The 20,697-nt window shown below is 35.7% G+C and overlaps 1 protein-coding gene across 4 annotated transcripts in view; it reads left to right on the forward strand.

The window, feature by feature from the left end:
- Positions 1–20,697, forward strand: part of LOC150095715 (DNA repair and recombination protein RAD54B-like) — a 232,067-nt gene that overhangs the window by 68,708 nt on the left and 142,662 nt on the right. For all 4 annotated transcript variants that reach the window (XM_090410071.1, XM_090410074.1, XM_090410073.1 and 1 more), the window contains exons 8-9: positions 11,557–11,668; positions 16,643–16,800. In XM_090410071.1, the coding sequence (XP_090266197.1) occupies positions 11,557–11,668; positions 16,643–16,800 (270 nt within the window). The remainder of the gene's footprint in view (positions 1–11,556; positions 11,669–16,642; positions 16,801–20,697) is intronic.

Below are 20,697 nucleotides of genomic sequence, written 5' to 3' on the forward strand. Positions count from 1 at the left end.
GCTAAAGCATACCGGTGAAGGATGTAATGGCTTGTAAAAATATTTGGGTTGATTTCTTTAACAAAAGCGGTGAAACCTGATTTTTTCCCCCAACATAGTGGGAGAACAGTCAGTAAAAAATGGATTCTACTAATTCCCATGAAAGGCCATTTGAATAAAAAAAAATCATTCATCAAATTCATAATGTCCACTGCCTTTGTTGTTTCTTTCAAGGGTTTACAAAAAAGAAATTCCTCTTTTATTTCATTCTTATGTATATATCTAGTAAAAACAAGAAGCTATGCGCAGTTAGAGACATCAATTGATTCATCCAACTGTAAACTAATTCTTGCCAGACTTTTCTTGATTTCCTCCACTACCTGTACACACGTCTTCTGACATTTCTCGAATCCCATCACAAATTGTATTATTTGATAATGGTATTTGTGCAGTTTTCTCTTTTGCTTCTTTACCACACATCAACTCAACCATGTCCATAGCACACTGCTTCACTAATGTCTCAGCAATTGTATGTGGTTTCTTTTCTTTGGCGACCCTCAATGCGATGCAATAACTGGCCTCCAGTGCTGGCTTCTTCGGGGTAATAAATCCATGGTCATGAAGTGTGATATTCTTACCAAATCGTGCTCGTTTTATTCTAAATGAGGATTCTGAAGATGCTCTCTTAATTTTGATGGCTTCATACTGCCATTGCTGAATATCTTGGAGCAAATGAAGCACTGCGGCTTTTGCACACCTTCTTTGTCAAGCACAAAAGTAAAACCATATTGCACATATGAATCTTGGTAACAACGTTTCTTTGGCATGGTCGTTCCTTGAGTCTGCAAAAATAATATTTTTTTGTATATAAATCCTGATCTAACCTTTCATTTTAAAAATAAGCTAAAAAATAAATAATATTGTAATGTATTTAAATCTTGATCTATCCTTTCATTTTAGAATAGGCTAAAAATTAACTATAAGCTACTTACGATTAGATTAGAATTTAGTTAGCAAAAGTAATTTAGCTAATCTGTGTTTATCACTAAAACGTGTGTACTGTGAGCATGTCGAAATGAAGCAGTTGGAGTGTGTACCATACAGTACACCACGTGCATGCGCAGTAGGTGCAGATGCCGTGGAGACGAGCCTCGAGGGAGCGCCGATCTGGCAATTTCACTAGCTATCTTGAATCTTAACTGGGCATTTTGAGTTATCGGACCCTGTAGTGAGAAAAAAAGTCTATGCAATCTCACTGTGTCCGTGTACGAAAAGAGACCTGAAATGTTGCTGGTATGGCTGACAGACAGTACCAACATGGAATAGCCCGGAAATGTTGATAACATAACTATTTTTGGAATATATTAATAGCATAATATACTTATTTACCTGCTATTCACCGTACCCCCTGGGCAAGCTTCCCGTACCCCCTGGGAGTATGGGTACTCCAGGTTGGGAACCCCTGATCTAGGTGGTGCACTCTCTATGGGCATTTGCAGGCAGTCTAGAATGTAAAGTGAGACCGCTGACAGTTATTATTTCACAAACTTTGGAAAGTTTTATGCATCCGTATTTATTTAAATTTGGTTGATTTCTAAGTGCTGACCAGATTCTAAAAACAGTCTTTCCTTTTTGAATTTACTATGGTGGTTTTATTCCAGAAGATCCTGTGGGTTGTATCCAGTATATGGTCTGTAAAGCCAGATTGACCATAGTCATGATTGCAAATGTACAATTTGTGTTCTTCTAAATGGATGGTCGCTGATCTACCTTGGATGTCTGAAGTAAGCCAGCTTGCAGGAACAGGGTACTTTATATACTCCGGGCATTGAGAGAGGAGGGAGCTGATTTTTGGTAGAATGGATAAGGGTAGCAAGTTTCTGGTGAGAAACTCAATAGCTGTGTCGAGGTTGTAAAAACGTAACAATTTTTTCTGATGTGCCACGGATGTAGGGGATGGTGATGGCATTTCTGAAATCCTTTTGAAGCAATGGGGGGGGGGAACTGATTATTTTTTAATTCCGTAATCACTGTAGGCATTGGAAAGGAAGGTATTGTTGTGTATGTGGTTGAGTTCAGTTGAAAAAGAGGTTTCACTGGAACAAAGATTATAGGCTCTATTGGTTAGAGTTTTAATAATGCTATATTGTTTAGAGGGGTGGTGGTGGGAAAGTTTGTGAATGTATCTGCCTGTGTGAGTGGGTTTTCTATATACATTGAAGGAGAGGTTACCATTAGGAAGGCATGTTACTGGATTCTTGGATATAGACTATTAAGATGACTGAGGAAGGAGTTTAATGTGTCTGGTGCCATCAGGCCAAATAGCGAACACATCATCTACATATCTTAGCCAGATAGAAGGATCTCACCTATTGCTTCTGCCTTAGTATCTTCATGTTTGGGTCTGCCTCCCACTGACGAGACCTCAATAAAGGTTGAAACTGGTCTGGGTAGTGGCCCTTCCCTTAATGCATAGTAGTATACATGTCCGCAAGGAGATGTGCTTTGCATTATGGGAGATACTAAGACAAGGAGTGATGAGAGCTTGGTCCACCTTTGCTCGGAGTTGCCTAGTGTTGCACCACCTTACCTCAGTCCTGAAGATATTTTCAGGCACAAACTTTGTTTGCTTACACTTAGATAAAGGATTAAACTAAATTTATTATAGTCTAACCAAGTTCAAAATAAACTTCTGTTATGATATATTATTTTTTGTGTTCTTATTTTATTTGTATTTTACTTTTTTGTTTATTATAATTTAATTATAATTTAGTTATATAGAGATCTATGTGTACTTCTGCCGTTTAGATTGTCACATGCGCAAATTAAATTAACAAAGGAATTGTCTCTGAGTAGAGCCAATTCCTTAATTGGAAAAATCTGGAGTTACCTCCTCTTAAGGTCCTGGGAAAATTTATTTGTTCCACTGCACCACCCAGAGCCCTTAGATTGGAAAACCTCTCAGTCAAGGAGTGAACTCTCGGACAGTCACTTGATCAATCGTTCTACATATTTACCTAGTTTCCAAATATCAGTACCTTCTGTATTTAACCTTGTTTGCAGTCATGGTCTTAACTAAACAATTAACTTCTGCTTAGGTCCGAATCTTTCATGAGTGGTGCATTGGATTCATTAAATCAGGCAACTAATTAGGTAAAAGCACAAGGGTTTATTAAGAAAATTCATATTATACATTTCAGCAAAATATTTACACTTAATTAAGCTAACATATTCCTAGATTAGAGAAATGAACATAAATAAATTGTAATCTATACAGTAAGACCTTATCAAGAAACATTACTATCAAACTTCAGTGGTTTGCCCTTTCAATTCCTTTATCTACAGTTTCCTTCAGGGATTAGATTAATTATCTGTGATTATGGTTAATGCTATAACATATCAAACTTAATTAACATTCACAACATACACTGAAACACATTACTAGATCTGAAACATTCATCTATTTGAATATATATTACAGTCTTGCCTATGCCTAGGTTGGTCCACATGGTACTGCACATCGATTAGCTTACACAGGCTTTCTCGGCATGCTGAAGAAACTGCACTCGTTTAGCTCGCTACCTGGCCACTACTTCTATGTCTGTACACCACTACGTTGAACCTTTCATCCGCTAGTCATCGTGAATGACTCAGGTGGCAACCCTTGAATAACTGGCGCCTATGTCGAAACCGAGAGCAAGAACAAGTGAGCAAGAGCAAGAGTAAGCATAAGAGAGATCTGCTGGGTGGTCCCAGCTCTTATATAGCTCATGGTAGTGCTCATGGTAGAATGATCTTAAAAAATGCTGAGGGTAAGGAGGTAACCGAATCAGTCGATATTGTGGAATTACTGAGCGAGCACTTTGCAAGAGTATATCATCCAGGTGGTGACTTTGCAGGAATGGAAGAACCAACAGCTTATACTGGAATTGTGATGAATGAAGTAGAGGTAACTAGTCTATTACAGAACCTCAATGTCAATACATCTGTGGGATTGGATGGTATACCAGCTCGTGTCGTAAGTGAAGCGGCCAAAGAATTGTCAGTGCCCTTGACCATTTTGTTTAATTTGAGCCTCAGGACTGGGTCAGTCCCAAGGGGGTGGAAAGAGGGGAAAATAGTTCCACTGCACAAAGGTGGTTCCAAGGCTGCTGTTGAAAATTACCGGCCAATCAGCATAACAGGAATCATTATCAAGGTCTTAGAGAAAATAGTCAAGAGGAAAATACAAGATTGGATAGAAGAAAATGGGATACTGTATCGGGGACAGCATGGTTTTGTGAAGGGTAGGTCATGCCTCAGTAACTTGCTCACGTATTATAACACAGTGACGGGATAAGGATAAGGGTAATGGGTTTATGGTGATTCTACTGGACCTTACCAAGGCCTTTGACAGGATACCACATGGTATTCTAATCAGTAAATTGCAGCATATGGGAATGGACATAGGGTTGGTGAGATGGATAGGAGGGTGGTTGACGGAGAGATATCAGACAGTGGTTTACTCAGGAGTAGAGTCCACAAGACGGCCTGTGACTAGTGGTGTGCCACAAGGATCTGTTCTTGGACCACTGCTGTTTAATTTGTTCATAAATGATATAGGAAAGGATCTGAGAGGAACAGTTCATTTGTTTGCGGATGATGCGAAGTTGGGTAGGGCAATAGAGAATGCAGATGACGTCAAAATTTTGCAGGATGATTTGGATAGATTGGAGGTTTGGGCTAAGGAGAATGGATGTCAGTTTAATGTGGCAAAATGTAAGGTTATGCATTTTGGGGTGAAAAGATTGGTGGCAGTTTACTGAATTGGTGGAACCGTGCTCAAGGAAATTGATGAGGCACGAGATTTAGGAGAGTTGGTAGATAAGGAATTGAATTTTAGGGGACACATTGCAAAAGTGGCCAAATCAGCTCATCAAATCACTTGGTTGCTGAAGAATACGTTGACAAGCAGAGACAAGCAGGTTATTGTTCCTCTGTATCGAGCCTTGATAAGACCCCATCTAGACTACTGTGCTCAGATTTGGTCACCTAAGTTTCTTCTTGATGGGGAGGAGGTGGAGAGGATCCAGAGGCGAGTGACCAAGATGATAGCAGGTCTGTGGAATGAACCGTATGAGAACAGGTTGAGGATTTGTGGGTTGCAAAAATTGGTTGATAGGCGGAGGAGGGGAGATATGATTGAGACATTCAAATTACTGAAGGGTTTCTATAAAATTAATTCAGAAGATATTTTTGAGAACAGGGCTGGTTGTGGGAGGACTAGGGGACATCCATGGAAACTGGGCAAAAGTGTGGTTAGTAAAGGTGTTAGAGCTGGGTTCTTTACTTTTAGAGTAGTGAATGAGTGGAATGCGCTCTCTGAGTCTGTGGGGGATGCTGTGACAGTGAATGAGTTTAAGGCGAGGTATGATAGATACTGTATGAATGTCAAATAGTTGTGATGAATATGATTTGGGGCCTCCCTCGATGAGTCTAATGACTCCCTGGAGTTGCCCGTAATAATAGTAATAATAGTAATAGTAATATATCTACCCCTAACGGCATCCTTTTTGCATCACATATTTCCACACGGTACTGAATTCTATGCGCGGGTCTTGCCTTCTCCCATAGCATCTTCCGAGAACCCCTGCGCACGCTATGTGCATACGTGACTGCTTTAGGCTATTTCACTAATCCTGGTGTCTGGCTCGCGGACTTTGAACTTGTGCTACTACTTGGTTACACATAATTTACAAAAACTTTCTTCCATTGTTAATATACAAAGTTAGGTAGTAATTTAAAAAAAGTTTAAACTTCCACCCAGAAGACTGTACACTTGGAAATCGCCTCAAGATAACCAACATAACATTGTCCGAAATCAAATTGATTATATACTGATAAATAAAAGATTCCACAGTAGTATAAAGAGTGCAAAGACTTATCCTGGAGCAGATATCTCATCAGACCACAATCCCATAGTTGCAGAAGTACGTCTTAGATTAAAATCAGCTAAAAAATCACAAAAGAAGAAAAAGAAAATTGATGTAGAAAAACTGAAAGACCCGAACATAAATAAAAGTGCCAAGACGCAGCTTAACCTGCGATTACAATAGATTAACATAGAAGAAAATAAAAGTGTGGAATCTCTTTGGAATAGCTTAAAGAATGCCATCGTAACAACAAGTATTGAAGAAGTAGGTTATGTGAATAATATAAAACAACAGGAATGGATGACAGATGAGATTCTTTCTCTTATTGATACAAGAAGAATGTACAAAAACAAAGACCTTGCCAGGTATACAGAAACACATAACGTCATCAAGAAAAAAATAAAAGAAGCCAAGGAAAATTGGATGAAAAATTTATGTACTGAAATTGAACTGCTTCAGAAGAAACATGATAATTTCAATCTGTATAAGAAAATCAACGAAATTTCTGGAAAACTGAGGAAAAGCAAATAGTGTCTCTAAGAGACGAAAATGGAAAAATAGTTCTAGAAGAAGAGAATAAAGCACAGATTTGGATAAAATATGTAACAGAACTTTTCAATGATACTAGACAGAAGCCTATAAATATAAAACATAACATTCAAGGACCAGCAATCATGAAATGCGAAATAGAGAATGTTATACGAACAAGTAAAACAGGAAAAGCCAGTGGACCAGATGGTGTGCAAACAGAATTTTTAAAATTAATAGAACCAGATAACATCAAACTTCTTGAAAAACTATTTAATGAAATATATGAAAGTGATGAATTTCCATCAGATTGGCTCAAATCTACATTTATCACTATCCCAAAGAAACCCAAAGCGAATTCCTGTGGTGACTTCCGACTTATTAGAATAATGAGCCAAACATTAAAAATATTTTTGAAAGTAATTCAGAATCGCATTTATAGAAAAAGTGAAGAAACTCTAAGTGAAACAGAATTCGGCTTTCGGAATGGTTTTGGCACTAGAGAGGCCCTTTTCTGTACCCAAATATTGATACAAAAATGCATAGAAAAACAGAAATCTGTCTTTATGTGTTTCATAGATTTTGAAAAAGCATTCGACAAAGTCAGACACACTAACTTAATAGAAGTCTTTCAACAAACAAGGCTAGACGAACAAGACATAAGACTAATAACAAATCTGTATTGGAATCAGTCAGCTACCGTTCAATTAGACAACATTACCACCAGTGATATTAACATCAAAAGAGGAGTGAGACAAGGATGTGTACTCTCACCACTCCTGTTCAACATATACGCAGAGGTAATCTTTAAAAAAGCATTGGAAGAATGTCCAGAGGGAATCACAATAAATGGAAAGATTGTTAACAACCTGTGATATGCAGATGACACCGTGCTAATTGCAGATAACATTATGGATCTCCAAAAACTCATTGATAGAGTATACATAGAAAGCAAAAGAATGGGAATAAATATAAACATCAACAAGACAAAATACATGATCATCAGCAAACATCCAGCCTCATCAATGAAACTGACACTCAATGGGAAAAATATTGATCAAGTGTCAAGATATAAATATCTTGGTTGTTGGCTTAATGAACGGTGGGATCCAGAAATAGATATAAAGACAAGGATTGAAGTTGCACGGCAGTCCTTCATGAAAATGAGAACACTATTCTGCAATAAAGACCTAAACATGGAAGTCAGATGCCGAATGCTGAAATGTTACGTGTGGTCTATTCTGCTTTATGGAGTTGAAACATGGACATTGAAGGTGGCAACCATCAAGAAAATCGAAGCCTTTGAGATGTGGCTATACAGAAGAATGCTAAAGATATCATGGACAGAAAAAATTACCAATGAAGAGGTCTTAAAATCCATTGGCAAAGCTAAACATCTTGTACAAATTATCAAGAAACGAAACATCATATCTTGGCCACATCATGAGAAACAGCAAATACCAACTTCTACAAACTATTTTGGTAGGAAGAATTGATGGCAAAGGAACTAGAGGAAGAAAAAGAATATCATGGTTTGACAACATCAAGACATGGACAGGAAAGAGCAGTGCACAACTGCTCAGATTAGCACAAGACCGCAGTTTGTTCGCCAAGATGGTCGCTGACCTTCGATAGAAGATAGCACAATAAGAAGAAGAAGGTAGTAATTTCATATAATAATAGTAATTGCTTCCATTGCTAATATACAAAGTTAGGTAGTAATTTCATATATACATACTTATCAAAATTTGTCAAAATACGTTACTTTATAGATTTTTACCTAGATACAAGCATATTCCCTTTGTGTTTTAAACTTGTCAAATCCCGAATGAGATAGTTCTTATTGAAATATATTCATTCAAGATTTAACACTTCCAACATCTTTCTCTAAATCCAGAGTAATTCAATAATAAGGTGGTACACCTGTTGGCAACTCGTGTAGGTAAATATGACCTCTCCTATTGCTTCTGCCTTAGTATCTCCACGTTTTGGGTCTGCCTCCCACTGACGAGACCTCAATAAAGGTCGAAACCGGTCTGGGTAGTGGCCTTTCCCTTAATGCATAGCAGTATACATGTCCACAAGGAGATGTGCTTTGCATTATGGGAGATACTGAGACAAGGAGTGATGAGAGCTTGGTCCACCTTTGCTTGGAGTTGCCTGGTGTAGCACCACTTTACCTCAGTCCTGAAGATATTTTCAGGCACAAACTTTGTTTGCTTACACTTAGATAAAGGATTAAATTAAATTTATTATGTTTGAGAGTGACTGAGTCTATAGCTCATTTTTCAAAATTTTCCATGTAAAAATTGGCAAGAAGGGGAACCATAGCAGTTCTCTCTCGTTTGTAAATTTTGTTCTTCCAAGAAAAATAACCAGAATTGATGGCAAAGGAAAAGAGATCTAAGATATCAGACGGAAATATGTTTCTTAAGAGTGTTAAGATGTCATTAGGGAATATTGGTAAACAGTGAAGTGATGTCAAAGCTTACCAATATGTCTCTATTATTTAAAGTTAGATTTTCAATCAAGGTTTTAAAATGGATAGAGTTTTTTTATATAGGATGTGGTAAGTCCAGTGAGGGGGGGGGGGTTAGAGAGCTAGCCAGCTGTTTTGATAATTTGTAGCATGGAGCATCAGTGGCATCTACTTTAGGCTTGTGGATTTTAGATAAACCATATATCTGGGAGGGGGTGATTAGAACCAAAAGGTTTAAGCTTTTTTGTAATGTCTGGCAACCATCCGTTTAGTAGAACACAAATCATACATTTGCAACCATGACTGTGGTCAATCTGGCCTTGCAGACCATGTATTGGATACAACCTACAAGATCTCCTGGAAGAAAACCCACCATTCTCCATCATTGTAAATTCAAAAAGTTTATCAAAACTTTTATTCAAAGACTGTTTATCGAATCTGCAGTGGCACTCAGAAATCAACTGAATTTAAATAAATACAGATGCATAAAACTTCCCTAAATTTGGGAAACAATAATTGTCAGAGGTCCCACTTTACATCCTAGGCCACCTGCAAATGCCCATAGAAGGTGTGCACTATCTAGATAGGACTTTAAAGTCATCCACGCGTTTCATTTAGTATTGTGTTGTCTTTGTGTTTTAAAAGATTATTTGCAATTCCTGAAGATGTCTCAGTGACTGAGACAAACTATTGGAAATTAAAATTAGTTTTTAATCCTTTCCTAATGCTAAATATTCCATTAAACTTCCAACATGATATCCTCCCAGCACTTAGGCCTTAACATACAGATCTTTATTTATCATTCTATTGTTTATTTTATTTTATCATTTATCATCATAATTATCATTTTTTATTAAACACTTCAGGACCTGCAACTAATTTTTTTAATGAAAAGTATGCAGATGAATTTTTTCCCATGATGAATTTCCTGGCAAAAAATTTTCCTGCAATGAATTCTCTGGTTAGAGTTTTCAGCAAAGAATTTTGTGAACACATTAACAATCTTTATTATAATTATTATTAATAAGAAAGCTCCATGTACATCAATAGAATTTTTACACCTCTCACTCAGTGAGCAACCATTGCCAGACATTGCAATACTGGCTGAGTTACAGAAGGCCTGCAGTGAAATGAACATTCCAGGCCTTCTCTGCATCACATTGGAAACATGATCAAATTTGTGCAATTAAGGAGGTTGATGTACAGTGGTAAAACTATCTGTTATCTCTTATCGGCATTCTCCTTATCATAGTATCAGTCAGCTGTGTTTTTTTTTTTTTTTGCAACACTTACATTGTGACTCTGAATTTTCGTCTATATTAACCATAACCCTAGATTTCAACTCTCATCCACCTTCTAGACACAGATTTATCAGTACTGATTGTGGCCTTACACTTCTGCACTCCAGAGTACTTGGCAACCTCACTCATCTGCATAAGCTAAAAGTTTATTTAAATCTTCCTGGAGGCATTAACGTCACCCTTCCCTATGACTTTTCCCAACTTTATATAATAAGTAAACTACTATCCATTATCATCTATATGAAACCTCATTAACATATAAGTTGAACAGTGGTGGTGACCAAAGTTTAGAAATCCTATGCCATGCTAATAGCTTCTTTGCTTTTCTGGCATCCCCCCCCCTCATCCCCTTCAATCAAAGACAACTTGCTGTTATCATTCAGATAACTAATCTTCTATCTATGGGACTAATCTGTGATTTGTTCCTGTACTACAGCTTCCATGCAGCAGTCTATCTGTCAAAATGCCTTCATAAGGTCCAAAAATATTGCTATGAATGATGAGACATCTTGATTTGAACATATTTATCATTTTTTCATAAGTTTCAGGTAGATTTCTGAAGAAAGCTCTACCCTTTACAGATCTATGCTGATCTTCATAAATAATCTCCTATGTTTCTGTCATTCCAGTCCTATATTCTGTTCCTAAAAGTCTTACAAATATGCAGTGTGTAGCATTTCACCCTCACCAACTTATTAGCATCTAGTCTATTCAACACCTCATAAACCTCTATTTCATTCACTTTCAGTCCCTGTAGTATTTTCTTTCGTCTGTATATTGCACAGCGTTATTCACTCCAGCATAAAATCCAACAATGTGCTCATTAAAAAACTCCACCACATTCTCTGCAGTGGTTACTTTGCTACCATCTTCAGTGTCACTAATGTGCAATTATTGTTCCTCTTGTTCACCACACAGCAGAAGAGCTGCCTTAGATTTTGTTTAGTCTAATAAGCTTTTCTCCTCTCATATTTTGCTTTTTTCTTTCATTACCGTGCTTGTCACTTTTCTGGCTTGCTTTTTTTTTTATTCTCCATGCATCTGATGTCATTGCTTGTTATATTTCTTCCATAATAATTGCTACTTTTTTCAAACTGCTTATGTACATAAGCATGTCTATGCATAGATCCATATGATTTTGTGAATTATGGCATGTTCAAAGTTCATATTGATTGGAATCTGATCTTAATCAATTTGCTAATGGATCTGTATATCATTCAATAAAACTATTTTATTTTCATTGATAGGTATTCACCAATTTATGTAGAATTTACATTTATTTATTTATATATTTAACAAAATGGATAAATTGTTTTGAACATATGCATGCTTTCATGTCATTTGTTTATTGCATTAGATTCAATGTGAATTATCAGAAGAAGAATATAGAAGAGGAAAATGCTTTCAGATTGGTTCAGTAATAGAATCTTCCACTTCTGGTCCCATTCCCCAATCTCCCAATTCATTACGTAAGCAGAAAATTTTAACAGTATTTGAATACTTTATTCTTAATGTGTAAAATGGAAAATGGAAGCGATATCTTTATAAGACTATTTAAAATCATTGTTCTCTTGGTTTAGTACAGTTAACTCTCACTGTATTCATAATGATAAAAGAAATATTTTGTTGTAATGGAAGATTTGCTATAATGAATTTACTTGAGAACTGTGGCTAAGCCATTTTTTTATGCTGTTATCTGCTGTAGGTATGGATGTGTGTAAATGTCTTTATGTAGTAGATGAATTTCATTGTCTGGTGTGAAATCACCACCTTGCTTACTGGAAATCTGCAGTTGATTGAAAAATTCTATGCTTGGCATTTAGAGAAGAGTTACTGGATTATTTAATCCTTATTCCACCCATGGTTCTAATGTACAATAGGCTTCCAGCGTTTAGTGATTGGGATTCACATAAAGTGATTATCTCATGCTGTTCCTTTTCTATCAGCCTTGCAGACTGTGGTCAGATGGGATGATCATCACAAATGTGCAAAGATAAAATATATTTTGTAGTTTGAAAACTATTGCCCTGCTAAGCATTCAGTCAATACACACTGCAGGGTCCATTGGAAGAAGATGAAAATATAAATGGAAGTAATGACACTGCTAATTCCTTTTAGAAAAGTTGTTCAGAAAGGCTTATGAAATATTGTTTCACCAGCCCATCCTCAACAGGCACAATGGATTATGATTTCTTCAGTTTTGGGAAGTGGTGTTTCATAATTCCCGTCACCCTTGTTTCATAACAGTTTTGTTTGTTTTCCCAAATATTCCTTTCACTGGATCTTGTTGATGGGGAGACTGATTAGCACTTTACCACCATCCCACTCGCTAGAGTTAAAAGAAGCCACCTCATCATCATCATAATGTAAATCAATCAGCCTTTATTACCTTTCCCTAGTGAATTCAGAATTACTCGAGAATTGTTACAGAAACAACAATCACAAAATTATGAAGTTTAGTTTCCTGAGTGTAAGTAAGATCCAAACTATGTAAGTGGAATTCATTTCCTTATTATTAACACATTGATTTCCATTGGCCAAAATATGTAAACTTGCCACGGGTGCCAATAGGTTGTTAGAATTTTCTCTTCAAAAATATATAATTTTTGATGTATTTTTCACTTTGTCACTGCAACGACAAACTTTTCTTTAGTAAAAAAAACTTTACAGAGCTTGTGTGATTATATTACTTGTTGAAAGTTTCTAGTCCCTGATAAACGAGTGATACCAATGTTGCACTAGTATCCCCATGCAGCTACTAGAAGCCAGTTATCAACTTGCCAGTGCTGCCAAAATGTTCTTACTATTTTCAATTAATGCGCCTAATGCATTCTTTAAAACAGGTGCATTAATCGAAAATGCACTAATTGAATATAATAACCTATGGGCAAAAGTATAATTTGTTCCTCAAATTTCTTTTTTGACCCTCAATTTTTTTAATAAAAGAATTAGGGTATATCTTAGGGCCTAGTTAAAGGAAAATCATGAAGCTGAAAGACAATAAAACATATTCGGAATATAAATTTATTATTCTACTTAACAAAGAATTGAGCTACTACAGTTTGGCAGGCATTTTGTTTCTTTTTTTCCTAGAACTGACGTTATATGTTGCCTCTTTTACTACTTCTGCAAGTTTTACTGCTTCTCCCTTCATCAGGGTCAGCCTCTAAGCATTGCTGCTTAAAAACTTTAATTGTATAAAAAATATTTTCAAATTGTTTCTGTGAAATCTCTTTGGGATTGTAAGTGATTAAATTTTCTTCAGGATCTTCCTGCTTGCATCTAAATTTAGCAGGATGGAATCACTCAATTTCTCAGAATGAGATTTAATTAAGTTAGATTCATTTGAAAAGTCTCTAAAATCATTTGCACAATGTGGAAGAATGTGCTTCCAAAAGGCTCGCATATTGCTAGCAGTAATTTCGCTCAACTTTGCGACTTTATAACCAGGCTGAGATTTCTCTGATTTCGCCAGAAAAGACTTGGAAGGCATTCGCTTCCAAAAAAGGCTGGTTTCATCGACATTAAATATTTGTTGGTCACAATAGCTCCCTTCTTCCACAATTTTCTTCAAAATCTCTGTATAATTTGCGGCCACCTCCTTATCTGCACTTGCAGCTTCGCCTGTGAATAGGATTAAATAGGCTATTTCTCTTTTCGAAATGCTCAAACCACCCAGCACCAGCATGGAATTCCCCTTCTTTTCCATCATTGATAGCCCTTTCTTTCAAGGTTGCAATGAGACTTAATGCTTTTGATTTAATAAGGTCAGTGCTTAGCGGAATCTGTTTTTGGTTACAATCTTTGATCCATGTAGAATAGATTGGAGCAGAGCTCTCATAGTACCCATATATAAAAAGGGAAATAAAACTGAATGTGAGAACTACAGAGGTATTTCCCTACTGAGTGTTCCTGGTAAGATTTATGAGAAACAGTTGACAAGAATTGTGGAAGAAAAGCTTGGTGAAGATCAAGCTGAATTCAGACCAAATAGAGGCTGTCAGGATCAGATCTTCACTTTACGACAAATAGTTGAGAAATCATGGGAACATAACAAAGATATGTATTTAAGTTTTGTCGATCTAGAAAAGGCATATGACAAGGTGCCAAGAGAGAGAAGCTATTCAATACGCTACAGTTATATGGTGTCAATGGGGCATTATATCAAGCAATACTTAGTCTTTATTTGAGTTGTAAGTCAGCAGTTAGAATTGAAGGAAGTACAGGAAGATGGTTTAATGTTAAATCTGGTGTAAGAAAGGATGTACATTATCACCTCTGTTATTCATTATCTATATGGATCACATTATGAAGGAAAGTGGTATTAAACATGATATCAAGATTGGAGATGTTAATGTCAGCTCTTTGCTTTATGCGGATGATGTTATACTTCTAAATAAATCTGCTACAAGTCTGCAAGAATCCCTGACTAAATTAAATAACTGTTGTAAGAGATATGGTATGGTCAGCATTAAAAAGACAAAGACAATGAAAATAGGAAGAAACATTGAAAATATCAACTGCATTGTGAATGGACAGCCTATAAAAGAAGTAATACATTTCAGCTATTTAGGCACGATTTTTAGTGAAGATGGTAAATTAAATATGGAAATAGACAACAGAATCAACAAAGCCTGGTATGGTAGGAAGTCAATTGAATAAATTCATATGAAATAAGAGAGAAATTAGTCGAAACACTAAATTAGCTGTATACAAGAAAGTGTTCAAACCAGTTTTAACTTATGGATCTGAGAGCTGGATCAGAAGTAAAACACTTGACCAAAGACTAGAGACCGCAGATATGAGAGTCCTGAGAAAGATTAGAGGCATGAACAGATGGCATCAATGGCAATATCATATTAAAAACGAGGATATTAGGAAATAACTTGACATTGTCAGCATCCAGGAATGCGTTAGCAGAGCTAATCTCAGGTGGTATGGTCACTTAAATAGAATGGGCGAGGAAAGATTAGCAAAACAAGTGTTCTCTGCCAGGTTGGCAGGAAAACGACCTAGAGGAAGACCAAGATATAGGTGGATTAATACGGTACAAAGTATCTTAGATGATAGAAATATAAGATCTGATAATGTTGGAGTCTTGACAAGTAACAGACTGATTTGGAGGAAAATTGTAGATAAGTTAATAATGATGTAAATTTTTTATGTAGTACTATCATATCCTGTACACCCCTTGAGGGTACATGGCAGGAATTTGATGATCCATGTAGAAAGAAATCTCTCTAATTCAATCATTATAATACTTTGATTTCGAGCTCATGCATGATGAACTTGAAGCAGCCTCATGTTTCTCTTTGTATTCAGCAACTTTGCTTAAAATTGCTTTTATAGTTGATTCACCCATTTTTGTGTTCTTGTCCTATCTTTGCTCTAGACTCGCCTTGTTTTCATTTTTGTTTATTATTTCAAGTTTTTCTTCCAATGAGATTACTTTTCAAATTGTTTTCACACTTCCACGTTTTTGATCACTAATTCTTTTACTCATGATGAAAGGTTGGGAAAATACTTTAAAATAAAAAAAGTAAGGAAAACAATTGCAAATGAGTTACAAGATATGATAATCTAAATGCTATGTAATTAGCATACATAAATTTTGGCAGTAAAATTGGAACATAGTGTACATGGAAATAGTGTAGTATGTCATCAAAAAATAACTTTGTAAAATGTTTTAAATCAGTAACTAAATTATTTCATCCTGGTGAGTGATTTTTTAAAATAGTTAGCCATAAAAAATGTATAGATAGAAAATTTTAAAAATCTGTAACATTTATCTTTAAGATGTATATAGGCACACTAATTGAATTTTAGAGTCGCACTAATCAGAGGCACATTAATTGAGGGATTGCTGTATATAATTTGTTATTTTTTTTTCACTTTGTCACTGTGGCTACAAACATTTTTAGTAAAGAAACAACATTGAATTATTTCATAGTTAGTGTATGGAATAGTGCATAGGTTAGTGTATAACCTGAAAAAAAAAAATTATTTGACAAAAAAAAAAAAATAAACAACCTATGATGATGTTAGTACAATTTTAGTGCCATTTGCTTCTAAAAATCTACATAATCCCTTCCCCTTTGGGTTTATAAACTTTGAACTGTAATATAAACATTCAAGCTCCAAAATCATGTTAATGCAACTTCGGTGCAGTAATTTTTGCATTTATTTCACAAATCTGTTGTGTTATATCTCTCATTTATTTTTTGCTTGTAAAAAAAGTATTTACTTTGATTTCACTATACTTACTCCATATACCAATTTCCCTCCAATTTGAAATATCTGCATCGGCTACCAATTGTTCAGTAGACATTTTTTTTTAAACACATTAGCTGTAGTTAGTATCATATTATATATTCTTTTTTATTTAAATTGAAAAAAAAAAAAGATAAAAGATAAAAACTATTAAAAATTTTCACTTTTTTTAGGTTTTCCAAAATCATTTATAAAACCCTTGAAGACTCATTCTCTAGTCAGGAATGTTGATCATTCATCATCTGCAAGTCATCTGGAGGCACCAGAAACTAAATATCCTGTGACCACTCCGAATGCTTTGGTCATGTTAAGGCCAAGTAATTCTCATCAGGTATATTTGATTTCTTATTTCTTAAGTTATGCAATATTGGCAGTAAACAGTAAAACATTAGTACTTAACAATTTTGAAGTCCACTACCAGTAAAAATTCGTATCCTGTCTGAAGATAATTCATTTTGTCTTGTTTGGCTTTGGTTAGAGAGTGGATATGCTAGCCACTTGGCCAGTCAGGCTGACAAATAAGATTAGAATAAAAATGATCGATATTGCCATCCTTATTGGCTTAGGTTTGATGAGTGCTTCCACTTTTCATCCTGCAAACTTAGGATTGCATCACAAGGTAGCATGGATGTTTGTGAATGTCTTTCAGTGGTAGATGATCTTCGCCTGGTGTAAAACCATTCTGAATATTGGAAGTCTCAACTTGCTTTCAATAGTCAGTATAATCTCTCACCATCTTACTTTATCATATTTTCTTGTTTATCTGTCAGAGTTCAATTTCCAGCTTAATACATCTATAAGGAATGAAATAAATTAAGAAAAATACCAAACAAATATTATAGAAAATGAAATGCCATTAGGCAGAAAGCACTAGAGAACATTGTCGACAACGGTTTCAAATGCCATATAGTTAGAAAAACTGTTAACTATTATTAATTGCTTCCATAAAGCTATGAAGTGAAGTTAATGAAAACATTCCTGCAATTATAACCCTGCATTTTTTTATTATTATTATTTTGTTATTACGAGGGTGGCCTGAAAAGTTCTCGGCCTAACAATGAAAAAACGAATTTATAATTTCAAAATTATTTTTATTTTTCAACATAATCTCCCTTAAGACTAATACATTTATTCCAGCGATGCTCCAGCGCATTATCCTGTCCTTGTAGTGGTTCTCAGTAAGATCTCAGTAGGTTCTAAGAAAAGCTGACCAGCAAGAAAGAATTTTAGTTTGGGGAAGAGATAGAAGTCAGAGGCAGCCAAATCTGGGGAATAGGTGGATGTTCCAACAATTCATAGTGCAGATTCTTTATTTTTCCCATTGCCAAAACACTTTTGTGGGTAGGTGCATTGTCCTGATGAAAGATGATTTTTTCCTTTTGCAAACCGGGTTGCAGGTGCAGTAAATACGATATGCTCCAGCGTGGGCCAGCCAAGGGAGTGGGTCTTTGGATGAGTTAGGTAAGTTTTTTAATTTTGCAGGAAGTTTAAAGGTGGCTTTGAGGTTGTATTTTTGTAGTACTCTGTTTATTTTGTCTGATGTCCCTTTAATGTAGGAAATGGTTATAGTTTTATTGTAGTCTGGTTTGTCTTTGTTTTTTTATTGAAGTCTTGTAGAGTATTTTGTTAATAGTGTTTTGGCTGTATCCATTTTTTGAAAAGTATTGCTGATCACTTTAAATTCGTCTTTCAGTGCCTGTTCACTGGAGCAGATCTTCAGAGCACTGTTTTTTAGGGTATTGATGACACCTAGTTTTTGTGTTGGGTGGTAGGAGTTTATGTGTATATATTGGCTAGTATGTGTCGGTTTCTGGTAAAGAGTGAAGGAAAGATTGCCTGAGGGGAGACGTGTGACAAGTGTATCTAGAAACGGTAGTGTGTTATGTTTTTCAGTCTCAATTGTGAACTGTATACGTTTGTGTTGCTTGTTTAGGTGGCTAAGGAAGGTGTCTAGTGTCTGGCAGCCATGAGACCCGATCGCGAAAACATCGTCAACGTATCTAAGCCAGACTTTGGGTTTTAAAGGGGGAGGAATCTAAAGGAAGTTGTTCAAAATGTTCCATATAAAATTTAGCAATGGGGGAGATAATGGCGAGCCTATGGCTGTGCCTTCTTTTTGTAGATAGAAAGCGGTTTGCCATACAAAATAACCAGAACGTAATATATGTGCAAAGAGCGCCATGATATCTGGAGGAAATTTGTTCTGATTGGGACATTTGTAAAGAGGGCAGAGATGCCCAAACTGACTAATAGATCACCTTTTTTTTAATGTAATGTCTTTGATGATGTTTATGAAGTGTTGTGTGTTTTTGATATAGGAGGGGAATGACCTACCAACTCCTTGAGTGTTGCCGCTAATTTTTTGGCTAAGTGATAAGTCAGGCTATCAATCCCTTTGACTATAAGCCTTAGCGGTGTGTTTTCTTTGTGAATTTTCGGTAGCTCATATATTCTCGGGGGCGAACGTACTGTGGAAATAGTTTTTTGACCATATCTTCGGGCCATGTGGTAATTGACTTAAGTAGATTCTCTGTTTTCTTTTTTATTCTATTAGTTGGGTTATAGTTAATTAATTGGTATGTGTTATTGTCCAAGACCAGCATGGTTGCTGGTCTATATCAAAAACACACAATACTTCATACATACATGCATAGCTCATGGCAAAAACATGATGTTAAAAAAGAGAATCATAATGTCATTATATATGAACAGAATTGAAGAATTTAAAATATTTTAAGTTAAAACTTTGAAGGAAAACACAGATCTAATCCAAGAAGTTGGAAAATTAAAATAAGAGTTAAAAGTAAATGTCTTAATATGTTATAATAAGGAAAAGAAACATATATGTCATTATAAATTCAGATCTAAGTTCATAATCCAGGTCACAGCTTCAGGAGCCGCTTGTAAAAAGTCATTCCAGTCATTCTGATAAGCATGGAAGATGCATTGTGTTACAATATGTTGCATAGTCTGTCGTGGAGCACCACAGTCACATTCTGGAGATGTTTGTCTGTTCCATTTATAGAGAGTATCTCCACATAGGCCATGATTTGTCCGAATTCTATTTAGTACCGTCCATGTTTTGCGAGGTAGAGCTTATCCTGTGATGATTTGATCACCTTTAAAGATATTATGCAAATGTTCTTTCGTATTTTCCTTCCATGTTTCTTCCCACTTCGATCAATGATTAAAATTATTTAGCACTAGTTCTGCTGCTCGTTGTGATGGATGGCGAGATTTCAATCTATTGACATTAAGAGTTGGGAGATCCTGATGAATAGGTAGGTTCGGATTACCAGCAATTTTTTGGAATTCACGGACTAAAGAATTCAATCTACATAGTTCTGTAGGAATAATGCCTGCTAAAAGAGGTAACCAATATGTTGGGGTCGATCTAATAGAGCCTGTAATTAATCTTAAGGTATTTTTCAATTGAGAATTGATAATCCTTGTGTGAGGGCTATTTAGCCACACAGGAGCACAATATTCAACATCTGACAACAATATTCAACACCTGAGAATACCAAAGCAAGGGCTGTTGTCTGAAGAGTAGAGGCTCTAGAACCCCAGGTGGTGCCACAGAGTTTCTGTAGGATATTATTACGTGTTCTTAGTTTATAAGCCAAGTTTGAAAGATGTTGCCGGAAAGTGAGAGAATGGTCAAGTGTGACTCCCAAGTACTTAGGGAATGTATTATATTGAAGTATAGTGTTGTTCAATTCAATTTTTAGTTTCACATTTGCCAAGTTATTATTTAGATGAAAACAAGATATCACCGTTTTGTTCCTATTTAAACAGTCTCCATCTTTTAAAATATTTATCCAGGATAGTTAAGTCAGCTTTTAGAATTTCTTCTGTATGACTTATGCATTTATGCTGTGTAGTTATTGCTATATCGTCGGCATAACAAAATTTCCTTGACGTAGTGACGGGAAGATCAGATATATACAGATTGAATAATAATGGAGATAAAACAGATCCCTGTGGCAATCCATTATTTAACTTCCTTTCGCTGCTAGTTTTATTACCTATAGTCACTATAAATCTTCTATCTCTTAGCATATTGTTAATAATATGCACTATTGTTTTACATGGGATAATTTTATATAATTTATATAGAAGGCCTTGTCTCCAAACAGTGTCGAAGGCTGTTGACAAATCAATAAATGCTGCTGATGTTTTTAAACCTTTTTGAAAACCAGCTTCTATGTGAGTTACCAAAGAGAGA

Source organism: Typopeltis vanoorti, chromosome 20, assembly GCF_054136105.1.
Source record: "Typopeltis vanoorti isolate ZY-2024b chromosome 20, IOZ_Tvanoo_1.0, whole genome shotgun sequence".
Lineage (NCBI taxonomy): Eukaryota > Metazoa > Arthropoda > Arachnida > Uropygi > Thelyphonidae > Typopeltis > Typopeltis vanoorti.